Raw genomic sequence first — 14,733 nt, forward strand, 5'->3', positions numbered from 1 at the left:
ATATATATGAGTGATATATTTTTCAAATTATATAACCATATATTCAGTCATTTAACAAAAATAAATAGAGGAAAAATAGCATATTTCAATAACAAAAAAATGGAAAATTACAAGTCTTTAACAACATAAACTTGATATATTAGATTTCACTTCTATTGGATAATTTATTTTGTCCACTAATTTTATTACAATCAATTATAAGACAGTTCGTAGGAACAGTATGCCCAAATGTCGCCGTGCAAATGCTCTCTGGCAATATATCATATGAACTATAAAAATAGATGATGCAGGTTATGTGTGAACCATATGAACTATAGAAATAGACTAGATTTTGATGGACATAACGAAATGTGAAATTAAATTAATGCCAAAAAATTGGAAATTAAGACGCAGCTCAATTAAATTAGTTATGTTCATCAAACCTTTAATGGCAACGAATAACGAATCGCCATGTATATACGGAAACTAGCCATGGAGCTGAAAGCTGTAACCTCGCCAACCTTTATTGGCTTTCCTTCTTTGTCAATCAACGGGTTTTGAGTGAAGTAAAGAAAGAATAATTCATTTAAATTTGAGAATTTGAACGGATTTCTCAATGAAGATCCTACATGATAAATGATTTCTGAAGTAGTGGATTGGTTTGCATATTCCAACATGGCCACGATAAGAGCATTGATTACCATGTCAGCTGGTATCTGCATCATTTCCAGGACATTTTCAGTTTCGGCATGCTTTTATTTATAAAAACTAATTGAAGAACGAAGGGGGTATGAGCTAACCACGTCAACTATTAACTGTGGATTGAACGGAAAGTGTTTCAATTTCCCTTTAGCATAGCCAAAAGCTACACCATCAATGGTCCTGTGTTATTGGGACGTGACCGCACTCTCTTCAGCATGTTCTGAGTGGAGTTTCCTCAATTTCTCCTCGACCAGTTTCTTTTCTATGTCGATGTCTATCATTCCCGTGCCTTTCTTGGCTTTGCCCAAGCGAAATGGCTTCTCCTGTATCAATCCTGCATCTTCGCCGCATACGTAAGCTGACGAAAGCACAATCATTGAGAAGATGGACGTTAGTCTGCATTAAAGATTCCAAAACATTACACTTGGCGTGGACTGTGTGCATAGACGAGTACAGTGTGTCCAATGAAAGCTCAATCCAACTACATAATAAATCTTCTTACCGGTTGATAAATGGACAAGCACCTTAACATTATTACATCTCTTGACAAAGTTCAAGAGGTGCAAAGGTCCCAATGATTGATACCTAATGCAACATCGTATCTTCAACAAACAATATAAAAAAATTAGTAAGAAGAGTGAAACGTTACTAATTTTAGTGATTAATAAATTCTTAAATATCTTTCGTTGCAAAGGAATTTGAATCTCTTATCTCTAAAAGAAATGAACTAATGAAAATCAGTTAATTTTCTTATCTCTAAAAGAAAGGAATTAAGCAGCTGCAGAAAAAGAAACGTAAAGAAACCTAAAACTCCACGCAAAGCAAGCAGCAGCAATGGAGATGCAAACAGAGGGGCAGAACAACATCCTTAGAGTTGTAGAAATTCAAAACTAAAAACTGAAAGGCCATCGGCCAGGCCCAAAATCTAGCCTTCTCAGCTAAAAGCATCGCATATCCATAAAAGGAAACTTGCAGAAATGGATAGTAAATAGAAACTTCGCCATGTCTATTCCTCATACTATTAGCAACTTGGAGGCATGCTCCAAGACTGAACAGTAGAGGAGAAAAAAAGAAAAAGAACCAGGCTTTCCTATAAGTGGGAGTGAAGAGTGATTTGCCTCAATTGTTGCTTATCAGTGGGAGTGAAGAGTGATATGTCTAAATTGTTGCTTATCAGTTGGAGTGAAGAAGGATACGTCTTCCGTTCAGCGACACAGTGGCTGTCGGAGGAAATCGACTGTAAAAATTTAAAATTAATCCAACAGTCGAATCTCTTATTATAGTAATATTAAAGGAAATAACCAATCTTGATTGCTTCAAACTTTTTCTTTGATCCCCGCATAATAATGTTATATCATTACCCAAATACTTAGAACTACCTGTAAATCTGTATTTACAAGGCCGACTACATCAATTTATATATGTTATCCGGCCGCACCTTTAATTAAGCAAAAGAGCACCATTGATGTTATTTCAGAAATAGGTTTTTATTAGAATAAATCCTCAAAAATATGTTAATTCTATTTTATTTTTTTTCATTATTTCTAATAGCATAAAAAATTATCAAATTATTCAACTGAATCCAACTAATATTAAGAAAATATTTATTTATAAAAAAAAACTCATAAAAGTTTATTTAAGTTGCAACATATAATTAATTAAAAAGTACTATCCAAAATAAAAAATATTCATAAATAAAATAATGTTAATGATTTTAATTATTAGTATAAATAGGTTTTATCTGAAAAAAAGGATTATATTACACATAATAATTCAAAATAGCATAATATAATTGTAACCATGGTAGAAAAATACATTTTTAATTTTGTAATATTAAAACTTAAATATTATATCTCATATTTGATGATTTATGATATTTTGTTTCCTCTCAAACTCTTACAAGAGTTTTCAATTTAAGATATTTACTAAATATTTATAATTAAAATCACACTTTAAAAAAAAAACAAATTATTATTTTTTAGAATTGTTTATTTTATTATATTATCAAACTAACTATTTACTTCGAAGTGTTGCTATAGTCACAATAGAGGTGAGCAAAAAATATCCAAAAAAAAATTGATTAAATAAAGAAAAATAGAAAAAAAAATAACCAAAAAAACCAGACCATGAAAAGAAAACCGATTAAACCAATTAGAATTTTAAAAAAAACCAATCAATTTGGTTCAGTTTTGGTTTTATAAACCTGAAACCAAAAAAACCGAACCGAATCCAAACCGAAAAAACCGAGTCAAACCAGAAAAAACGAGCCAAAACCAAAAAAATTGAGACAAACCGGAAAACTAAACCAAACCAGTTTGAATCGTTTTTTTTTTAAACCAAACCGGTCGGTTTGAATCGATTTCAGTTGTTTTTAAAAAAAAAAATCCAATTTGATTATTTGTTTTAATAAAAGTCAAACCAAACCAAAAATAATCACTCCTAAATCACAAATAAGACATGACCAAGATACTTTCTACCGTTTAATCAAAACATTCTCAAACTTTAGAATGGGAAATCCAAAATTAAGTTTTTTTCTCAATTTTTTTTTATTTTCTCAATTTAATCAATTACCCAAATATATATATATATATATATATATATATATATTCCTCATTTTATTTCATTTTCATGGACTATCATGTCCTGCGTTGTTTTGTACCTCAATAATCTTTCATTTATAAAAACAAAAGATTCATCTCCTCCCTTCGTTTTCCAACAGGAAGAAACCGGACATGGAAGCCATGCAATCCCCTGCGCTTTCTCTTCACCTCCATTGTTTCCCTCTAAATCCTCTCAACATCAACATTACCCACAGACAATTCTCCAAAATCAAATCTTCTACACAAACCCAACCAGTCCAAACCCAAAATCCCAACAAGAAACATCAACAATTCGATGAAAGAGATGCATTTCCAGCTTCATTACCACTCCACAAGAAAAACCCACAAGCAATTTACAAAGATATTCAAAGATTTGCCAGGAAAAATCAGCTCAAAGATGCACTCATCATTATGGACTACATGGACCAACAAGGCATCCCAGTTAACCCCACTACTTTTTCTGCCCTTATAGCTGCTTGTATTCGATCGAAATCTTTAACCAAAGCCAAAGAAATACACACTCATTTACGCATAAATGGGCTTCAAAACAATGAGTTCTTGCGTACAAAACTTGTCCACATGTACACTTCCTGTGGTTCTATTGAGGATGCCAAAAGCGTGTTTGATGAGTGCACTTCTACCGCTACTGTGTATCCATGGAATGCCTTGATTAGAGGGACTGTGATATCAGGTAAAAAAAGATACGGGGACGTGCTTAGTGCTTATCAAGAAATGAGATTAAATGGTGTTGAATTGAATGAGTATACTTTCTCCAATGTCATTAAGAGTTTTGCAGGCGCTTCGGCGCTGAAACAAGGGTTTAAGACTCATTCCATTATGATAAAGAATGGGATGATTAGTAGTGCAATTCTTAGGACTTGTTTGATTGATATGTATTTTAAGTGCGGCAAGACTAGGCTTGCGCATAACGTGTTTGAAGAATTGCTTGAAAGAGATATTGTTGCGTGGGGTGCGATGATTGCTGGGTTTGCACATAATAGGCGTCAATGGGAAGCTTTGGATTATGTTAGGTGGATGGTAACTGAAGGGATGTATCCTAATTCTGTTATTATAACTACTATTCTTCCGGTGATAGGAGAAGTATGGGCGAGGAGATTAGGCCAGGAGGTTCATTGTTATGTTTTGAAGACGAAAGGTTATTCAAGGGAGTTATTCATTCAATCTGGGTTAATTGATATGTATTGCAAATGTGGGGACATGGTTTCAGGGAGGCGTGTGTTTTATGGATCGAGGGAAAGGAATGTTGTTTCTTGGACTGCCTTGATGTCTGGTTATGTGTCTAATGGGAGGCTCGAGCAGGCGTTGAGATCAGTTGTTTGGATGCAGCAAGAAGGGTATAGGCCTGATGTGGTCACGGTTGCAACTGTAATTCCAGTTTGTGCTAAGTTGAAGACTCTGAAACATGGGAAGGAAATTCATGCTTTTTCTGTAAAGAAATTGTTCTTGCCAAATGTATCTCTCACCACTTCTCTAATAAAAATGTACTCAAAGTGTGGTGTTTTGGATTATAGCGTCAAGTTGTTTGATGGTATGGAGGCTAGGAATGTGATCGCATGGACAGCCATGATTGATTCATATGCAGAAAACGGGTGCATATATGAAGCATTCAATGTGTTTAGGTTTATGCAGTGGTCGAAGCATAGGCCAGACTCTGTTACAATGGCAAGGATGTTGAGTATTTGCAGTAAAATTAAAAATTTGAAGTTTGGAAAAGAGATTCATGGACATATCTTGAAGAAAGATTTTGAGTCCGTTCCTTTTGTTTCATCTGAGCTTGTCAAGATGTATGGGAGTTGTGGACTGGTTCATAGTGCTGAATCAGTGTTCAATGCAGTTCCTGTCAAGGGTTCAATGACATGGACGGCCATCATAGAGGCTTATGGATATAATAGCCTGTGGCAAGATGCAATCAAACTTTTTGATGAGATGAGATCCAGGAAGTTTACTCCTAATGATTTCACTTTCAAAGTAGTTCTATCAATCTGTGATGAAGCCGGATTCGCAGATGATGCTTGCAGAATCTTTGAACTAATGTCTAAGAGATATAAAGTTAAGATATCTGGAGAACATTACGCTCTCATCATTGGACTTCTCAACCGTTCTGGTCGCACAAGGGCAGCTCAAAGGTTTATAGATATGAGTAATTTATTATCGTGACAAATTTACGACGCTTGTGCTAATTCTTGGCCACTTTTGTGTAATTGTGTTGAGTTGTAATTTTATGTATCATATGACATCGCAAAGGGAGATATATATATATATATACACACACACACGCACACGCACGCACTTCTTCTGATAGTTGAAAGGGGGAATCCGTTTATACTGCTTGCAGCTTGACAAGTTCTGATATTATTGAGCAGGTGACTTGTTCTTTTGCTGGTTAGGGTGACAATGGAATCTAGATATGACTGCCCTCATGACGCTTTGAAGGAAGCAAATGAAGAAGAAGGAAAGAGAAACTTTTACCAGCTGCATGGAGCAGTTTGTTCAATATCGTGATAGAGTCATCGCTTTTAAGGCTGAAAGATAAAAGTACTTTATGCCATGGATGCTGGTAGGCTACAAATGTTTATGTTGAGGTACATGAGGATACTATTGAAGGGATCTCCTCACCTCATAAGGTATTACCATTTCTACCAGAAATTCTTGTGTTTTGTTTCATTATAGTAAAGGAAACAATTAATATAGTATTTTAGACTACTGAGCCAAAACATTAGATTCATTCCACTTGATAGTAGACATATTGTAGAGTTTTGCACAAAATTTTTAGAGGTTTTTTATGGGAAAACAGGCCAATCAATTTTATTAAAATTTCATCATTTTGAATTATTTTTTTATTTTTTGTTCAAAACCATCTTTTTCTTGTTGTTTATTATATTATATTAAAATTCGTTATATAAATAATAGAAGAAGGTTTTATTTTTCCAATAAGGGATTGAAAGCTTGTTAATCCATATATTTTATATTCACAATAATAAAGTTATGATTTTTCAATATAAAATAAAAAATGTATCTTTTTAATATAAAATAAAAATATTTGAAACAATCTCTAAAACTTCATTATTTACCATAATATCATTAATGTAAAACATTTTAGCAAGAACTAGAAAGAACACCCTAAACCGATCAAAGGTTGGATTAGTATAACTATACAACCTATAGCTAAAACTTTCACACTCTTTGACATACTCTAACCCTAGAAGAAAGATATGTATAGAAGAAGGGGGAAAAAAAAAGAAAAAATCAAGAAAATTACGTGAATCATCATATGGCTCGAGCATGGGAGCTTTGCCCCCAATTTTTTATGTACTAGAACTTACACTCTCAATTAACACAGTTAACAATTCTCTTAATCCATAGATATCATACTCTATACATTAATAGATTTCAAAGTTAATATTTTTATTATAAATGAGAAGAGATAATCAAAAATTTTGATATAAAACAAGAAGAAAATCTAACATGTAGACAATTGATCAAATTTTGACTGACTCCTTTGATAGAAACATATGAATACAAACATTCAAATAAATAAATAAATCCCTCTCGCATGCACAATTTCACAGTTAGCAAGTCCTCAAGATAGAGCCTACTTTTTCAACATCAGTTGTTCATTTAACAGACATGTTTAATGAAAACTAAGAGTAGAATTCAATATTAGGTAGCTTTCAATAGGAACAAAAATGAGTATGTGCACTCAATTATAGAAATAGATGATGGTTTAATACATTATTAATTTTGTTAGTTATCTCCTCTTTTAAATAAAAGTAATATATATATAAAAGTTGGTCAAAACCAGCCAAAGACTATAAAAGCCAGCCAAAGCCAACAAGAGCTACACCATTGAAAGTTAGGCCCAACCAAGCTAGGCTATTTAATTTTTAGGTCAACACATGTTCATATGCATTCCCTAACTTTAACTTAATCTTTTCTCTTTCTATATATTTTTACCTTTACATACACCTACTAACTTACAGAATAGAGAGGTTCTTGTTCCTCAGGGGACTTTTTTTTTTACTTGAATCGCACAGCTACAATTCAAGCCCATAAACCATGGTTAGCCTAGTCACACCATCCACTAACTTAGCCATTAAAAGCCTAATTTTTTGTGTAAAGTTTTTTCATGACTTTATTAGTGGCACCATTAATGAAAAACTAAACAGAAACTAGTTCTTTTCCTCTATTTCTCATCAAAAATATTTTTCATAACTAACAGAATTTCAAGATAAAAAAAAAAAAGTAATTAATCTCCCTATCACATGGACTCTAATTCTCCTAGATTCCCAACAACTCTCCTAACGAGTTCATTATTCCATCTCATCAATAGAAAATTCAATATATAGCTCCATTATATGCAACACATGCATGAAGGAAACTCCAATTCCATTAAGAAACAAGATGAAATGATGTGCAAAGTATGCATAACACTTCAACTTTGTAAAGAAGTCGGTCTTGCTATAAAAAGCACTTCTTCACATATCCTAGCCACAAGCATGGCTATCTTCATCAATCCTCACCTAACTCTCACTCGCTTGCTCCCTGATAAAAAAATTCCAATATCAACTCCTAAAAATGATCATTTTGATAATTACAATGGTCTTATAGATCCTTCTAAAAAGTACATATAAAATGTCAAAAGTATCATAGAACTAGGAAGAACAAAGAGTGACGCTATGTACAAGATTTTCCCTACAACTTTTCATGGATTTCCTTGGGTGTGGTATCACATCCTCAATCCTGGCTCTATCTTAAGTCTTCAAGATCTCTGTGTGAAGCTCATATCACATTTCAACACTAGTATTCTAGCAAAAAAAAAACATAATTAAGCTCTTTTCCATTACATAATGAGAGGATGAAAGTATTAGGGTGGGGATATTCTAAAGATTCAATAAGGAAATGTTAAGCGATGAGAATATACTTAAACTCGTTATCATTGAAGCCTTAATCAGTGGAGGCTAACTACTTATTATAGGAAAGTTTGTACACTCTTCATGACAAAACTCTTATCAATGTAAAACAAGTAATGGAGAATCATATTCAAGTAAATAAAGTTAACGTGACTTGGCAGGTTCACCATCATTTCCAAAAGGAAGAATCTCCACAACGTCACTAATCACCCAATAAAGCATAAAAATGAGCACCAAGGGGCACATTTATGACCGTTTGATATTCTCTAAACTCCTAACCACATCTCTTACCACCATATATATTAAGGTATTGATCATCATTGTAATACCTATCTCCTATGAAAAGTGGTTAAAACACGAGGAACCGTAACAAATTTTGTCTCTTTCACCATGATCATGGGCATGACACTAAGAAGTGGCAAGCACTTGAAAAATAGATAGAAAGATTAACCTTTAGAGGATATCTTTAATAATTTTTAAAGAAATAAATGCAACTTGAACAAATAGGAAAAAATCATTATGATGCATTACCTAGGATAAGACAATTTTTTGAAATTATATCTTTATTGTCTTTTAGATTTTTCAAATAAAAAATAGTGGTGCTTCTTTATGTCTACATGAAAACCTTATTGTCTCCAATGAAATGTTTCCATGGTGAAATCTTCATGTCTCCATTTAAATTATCTAGATCTTTAAACAACCTATCTCTAAAAGGATCAAGGATCCTTCTCTATTCTTTGTGATTGCTTATGTGTCATTTGATGCATGCAATTTATTTTTAGTCCAACACATATAGATACGCATTCATTAACTTTCACTTTATTTTTTCTCTATATACACCCACTAACTTAAGCATTAGAGAGTTTCATATTTCTCAAGGAACCTTTTTTTTCATATAAATAGCACAACTATCACTCAAGCCCATCAACCGTAGCTAGCCCAGTCATACCTTCCATCAACCCAGCCATGAAGAGCCTAATTTTTATGTGAATTGTTTTCACAACTTCATCATTATAATAATAATAATAATAATAATAAAACATTGAAAGAGACTGAGGTTTTATTGTACCCCTAACTACAAATCACTATTCATTGGAATAATAATTTAATAAAATTGTCCTTGGCCCAAAAAAACCTTTAATTAACAAAAACACTAAATGGGAAGATTTTATTATACCCTTAGATACAAATCACTATTCATTAAAATAGTGATTTGACAAATTATCCTTGGCCCAAAAAACTTTACACCAGGCATTGGGTGCAAGGTGGTTTTTTTATCGTGATATAATTATCTTTAACAATTTATGCAGGGTTAGGTTAGTAATTATATTTTTTATATATAATGAAATCACTAATTTAAACCTAAAGTAAAAAAAAAAAAAAATCAAGATCTTTCAACCAAGGACATTATGATCTTTTTAATTTTTTCCAAAATAGTAAAATTATTTTGTTGCTCTTAAAGACAACATTAACATAACTCTCCTACAAAGACTATTTTACCATTTTACATTGGTTTTATTGTTAATGTGAAGGTTATCCAAGGGCATTATTGTGTTTAACCATATAATAAATATTATTTGAAAAGAACATGTTAGCATGTGTATAGTACGCACCAGCTAGTAGGCGGCGTGTGTGATGTCGTTCGATCACCAAATGTCGCCCTTCACGATGTCATTTGAAAGGCCTCGATGACCCCTACACAATGGAGCAACATGTGCTCCAAATGCACCTCCAATTTGGTATCGGCAACCATTTATTCTTCTTTTTTTTGTTCTCCTTGAAATTAATGTCTGCCCATTCAAAATTTCAGACGAGTCCTTTCAACTTCTTTTTCCTGTGCATTTGGTCCATGTTTTTTTTATTATTTTTTTATTTTTAATAATCCATAAAATTATTTCAAACTAACTTCACAAGTTGACCCGAAACCTAGTTGTCCTATCTTCTAGCCCAAGCTAGGAATAAAAAAAACTGGGTATAAAAACCAATGACCCATTTACCAAGTTTAAAACCCGTTGCAATATTTTTTAAAAAATAAAATTTGGTTGACTCAAGCTAACCTATCTAATATATAATCTGAGTGAACTTTAGATCATGTTTATTTAATAAATATGTTTCAAACTTCAATAGTAAATTATGGTGGGCCATGTATCACCCATAGGTCATTAATTGGGATTATTTCCATATTCATGCGTCAATTCAAAAAATAGCATATAAACAAGGATATGATATCATCTAAAGTCATTTTAATCTTCAGCTGAAATAAAGGCAAAAAGATTTGTCCTCCGATCATTTCACGCCCCGAGTCAATTGCTGCAGCCGTGTGCTCCTGCTGAACGCGGAAGTAGTATATATGAACATTACATGAACGTACAATGCCCTCTGAAATGGTCTGTAATCAAATCTAACAAGGAAATAATGATGATGGCATTGATAATTCGGAGAGGTAATTATTCGAAACATATTCTGTTGATTTCTTGAGATAGTTGAGGCTCGGAATGATCCAGCTGTTTTCAATTTCTCTGGCCTACAGATCTTGCAATTTCTTGAGATATATGAGTTGCTTGGGATTTTATGTGGTGGTGTTGGTGAAAAGATACAGATGTTGACATACGTGAAGAAGTTTTTCATGGGGTCTCCTTTTCCCCTGCACTTAAAGTTTTATGTTGAAAGGTGCAATGAATCTTCATCTTCCTTAGTTTCCGTTTCAAAAATATTTATAAAAAATATTAAAATTATTTTATTTTATTTTATTTTAATTTTTTTTATATTTTTCACATCGTTTTTATGTTATAAATTAAAAAAATAATTTTTAAAAATAAAAAAATATTATTTTAATATATTTTTAAACAAAAAATACTTTAAAAAAACCTTTTTCCACTACAAAAAGTCTTTCAGGGTGCTGTTGTTAATTACTGATTAATGGGAATTTAGGACTTTGAAGCCCTTCAAAAAGTAAGACGCAAATTTTCAATTTCTACTCGTTATCTAAGTGGGCCATGTCCTCTTTATAGATTGTTCCGAAAGCAGCAAATTAACTTTTTATTTTTATTTTTTTTTTTACACATGAGGTTGTGCCCTGGTTGAAGGGATTTGTTCTCTTCCTCCACATTCAAGCTCTACTTGTGTGTGCCTGTCATTTCTGTGATATCTTACATGCTTACTGGGCTTGCAGGATGTTCAATGAACCCGGAGATTAGTTGTGATGCGCGCAAGCTGGCCCGGACACCCAGGTTACAAAAAAAAAAACTTTTTTATTTTTAACCTAGCGAAAGCTAAGAAACTTCAAAGTCAGTGCTAAATTCTCGAATTAGATGAGTTTTGAACTGCTCGATGTGGTGGGATGAATAGAAAGTTCTTGGACCCTATGGCCCTATGCTCCCCTCTGCTCAACAGAAGCTTCCAATACAGAATCGGAAGATACATATATTCCCTTTAACTGCAGCTACATATATTCCACACGGCGAGCACCAAGAAAATAAAGATCATATCTTATAACTGAAAAGGCACGGACCAAAAAGAAAAAACACTATTGGTTAAATAAATAAATAAACGATTGTCGACAAAAAAAAAATTGCCTGACACGTCTTTTGTTTTAGTGTCCAATGAGTATTGGCCAATAGTCGTAAAACCTTTTATTCAATTCAGGCTTGTCCATAATTGCTTGATGACTTTTAAAAAAAATATTATTGGGTTGTGGGTCACGTGCCCCTACAAAATAAGTAAATTTTATAGAATAATTGAATGAAATATATTATTATATACTAAATAGAATAGGTGACTCAAGCATGATTCACCTATCTAATAAAAAATAAAAAAATAATAATTTTAAAAGTATTTAGTTGATATTTATAGAAGTAATACTAATAATAATGATTATAATAATAGATGTGGTGATAATAAAATGTGTGAATTAGTATAATTATAGGAATACATGATGCAAAAAAGCTTTTAACCGTTTTAAGAGCCATAATTCTACTCCAACTTGATATATTTTATAAAGTTTTTTGCTAAATTTTAATTTTATTAATGTAATTTTTTAGTGTTTTTATTTCTCTAGTCTTATAGAGATGTAATAGTGAGAATAAATCACTCATGAATGCAATTTTAAAAATGTTATGTTTTAATTTTATTTTTTAAAATTTAAATGTTATATTTTGATCAACAATTGCAAGTAGAAGCATTGGTGAATTATTTTATAATGTGCTCATTGTATTTGTTTAAATATTTTAATTTTTAAAAATGTAATTAAAAAACTTTTAATTCATATAAAAATATTATTGCTTATAATAATTAAAGTAACAAACGAATTTTGCCGTTAATGTAAAATTAACCTACAATATATTTCAACATCCCTTCATGAATAAGAATTAAAGGCAAGATTAATCATCTTAAAATCCTATTAGGTTATTAACCTAACAAAAAGGAGTAAAGAATTAGGAGTAAAAAGGAGTATTGAGAATTGAGATAAAAGAAGAAGAATTTCTTATTCTTTTATTGCTTAGTTCTCATGAAATCCTTATTACAACCTTTATACAATGCAGGATTCTCTTGCTAAACTTGCTAACTGATTTTTCCATCTATGAACTACTTTTCAACTAACTATTAACTATTTATAACTAGTTAACTCTTGTAGCTTTATGAATCACATGTGTAATCCTCCTTCTTAATGCTACTGTTCTATTTTTTTTTTTTTAACCACATGTGTTCTGCATATTACTTCTTATTTTCCATGTGCAGAATATAACAATACTCCACTTTTCCAAATGATTCTTAACCTCAAGAACCTAATTGAAACTTTGGAAATTGCTTATTGATCTTCTCTAATCCCTCTTATATTGCATCCTCATGAAAAGAATTAGACCACCAAATCAACCCTACCACCACAACCTCTTTTTTTTCATGAACTTCCTATCTAAGATTGTCACAAGATAAATTTGTATCCCACCACCTTCATTCTTTATTGGCAGTATAGGAGAAATAGCAACTTCTTTTCAAATCTTTTTTTTTAAGAGTGAAACATGAAAGACAGGATGTATTAAATTGCCTACTAGTAATGTAAGCTACAATTACAACTTTTTTAATGACTTGGAATGGCCCATCATACCTTGGACTTACCTTGAAACTCTTCCTGATAGAAACACTTCCATGTCTATATGACTTCAACTTCGAAGATACCTAATTCCTTTTTGTAAATTCATATTCTAGTCTATTCTTATTTGCCATGTGTTTCATCATGTTCCTTGTCCCTTCCAATTGGTTTTTCAACATCTAATCCATGTCAACTCTCCTCTGTATTAATTCATCCATAGCAACAACTATAGTATAATCAATATGAATTATATCTCTAGATGGTAGCACATATCCAAAGAGTGCTTGAAAAGGAGTTATCCCTATAGTAGAATGGAAACTACTGTTATATCACTATTGTATGAGAGACAACCACATACACCATTTTTAGAACTATATATGGCCATGCACCTTAACTATATCTTCACGCATTGGTTCATTCATTATGGCTAGTTGTTAGTCTGTAGATGGTAAGATGCACTCATCAACAATTTAACCCCAAGTTTATTGAATAGCTCTGTCCAAAAAAGAAAAAAATAACTTATGAAAACCTTATCTTTATCGGTGACTATTATGATTGGCATTCTATGGAACTTGTAAAAATGGTCTAGGAATAATTGAGCAATATCCTGAGCTGAAAAAGGATTAGACAATGTTATAAAGTGCCCATATTTCATAAATTTGTTTATAATCACCATAATAATGTCTTTTCCTTGTGATCTTAGCAAACCTTCTATTAAATCCATTATCATGTCTTTTAAAGTGCCTCTAAGAATGGGCAAGGGTTGTAATCTTAGATAAGCCACTTTTTTTTCCTTGGCTTATTAATAAATATCACATTATTGGACCATTTTCTTGTTAGTTAGCCAGTAAAAAAAGAATCTTAAGCCTCTTATATGAGTTTTGTATTCTAGTACGGCTATCAATGTAAGAATCATGTGTAACCTTTACTAATTGTTCCCTCATAATTCCTTTATTTTCAATTACAATTCTTCATTTATATCTCATAATTCCCTCCACATATGTATAATATGGATATTTACTAGCATCTACCATCATACTAGTCACAATCTTTCGCAATGTGGCATCATCTATGTATAAAACATAAATTTATCCATACCAAGCAATCATCACTTTGGTTTCTGCACTAAAGTTGCCTACCTCCCTGTTATTATATTTTGGTTGATCAATTCTATAATTGTTTCTTCTAAAGATAGCATTTGCAACAACGTTTTCCTTTTCTTTTGTATACAAAATATGGCAATTTAGTTTTAGCAACTTATAAACTATCTTGTTCCAAATAATGCCTTTATTTGTCTATTGCCATTAGAATTGTCAAATACTATTTTTTTCATGAATGGACAATCCCAAATGTCTTATTCCCAAAGCCTTACTAAGAAATACAAGGGGTTTGCCCTTATGATTAAGCACTGTTTTGAAGCTTATAACACATG

The 14,733-nt window shown here is 32.0% G+C and overlaps 1 protein-coding gene across 1 annotated transcript; it reads left to right on the forward strand.

Moving 5' to 3' along the window:
• The first annotated feature begins 3,320 nt into the window (after positions 1–3,320).
• Positions 3,321–5,992, forward strand: LOC118056605 (pentatricopeptide repeat-containing protein At1g71460, chloroplastic). Its single transcript, XM_073406711.1, has one exon. It carries the CDS (start codon positions 3,414–3,416, stop codon positions 5,457–5,459), a length of 2,046 nt encoding a protein of 681 aa, XP_073262812.1. The 5' UTR covers positions 3,321–3,413; the 3' UTR covers positions 5,460–5,992.
• Positions 5,993–14,733: the final 8,741 nt, after the last annotated feature.

The sequence above is a fragment of the Populus alba genome, chromosome 19, assembly GCF_005239225.2.
Source record: "Populus alba chromosome 19, ASM523922v2, whole genome shotgun sequence".
Lineage (NCBI taxonomy): Eukaryota > Viridiplantae > Streptophyta > Magnoliopsida > Malpighiales > Salicaceae > Populus > Populus alba.

Excerpts from the sequence above, each read along its gene's own strand:
- LOC118056605 (XM_073406711.1), top strand. The coding sequence starts at position 3,414 with ATGGAAGCCATGCAATCCCCTGCGCTTTCTCTTCACCTCCATTGTTTC.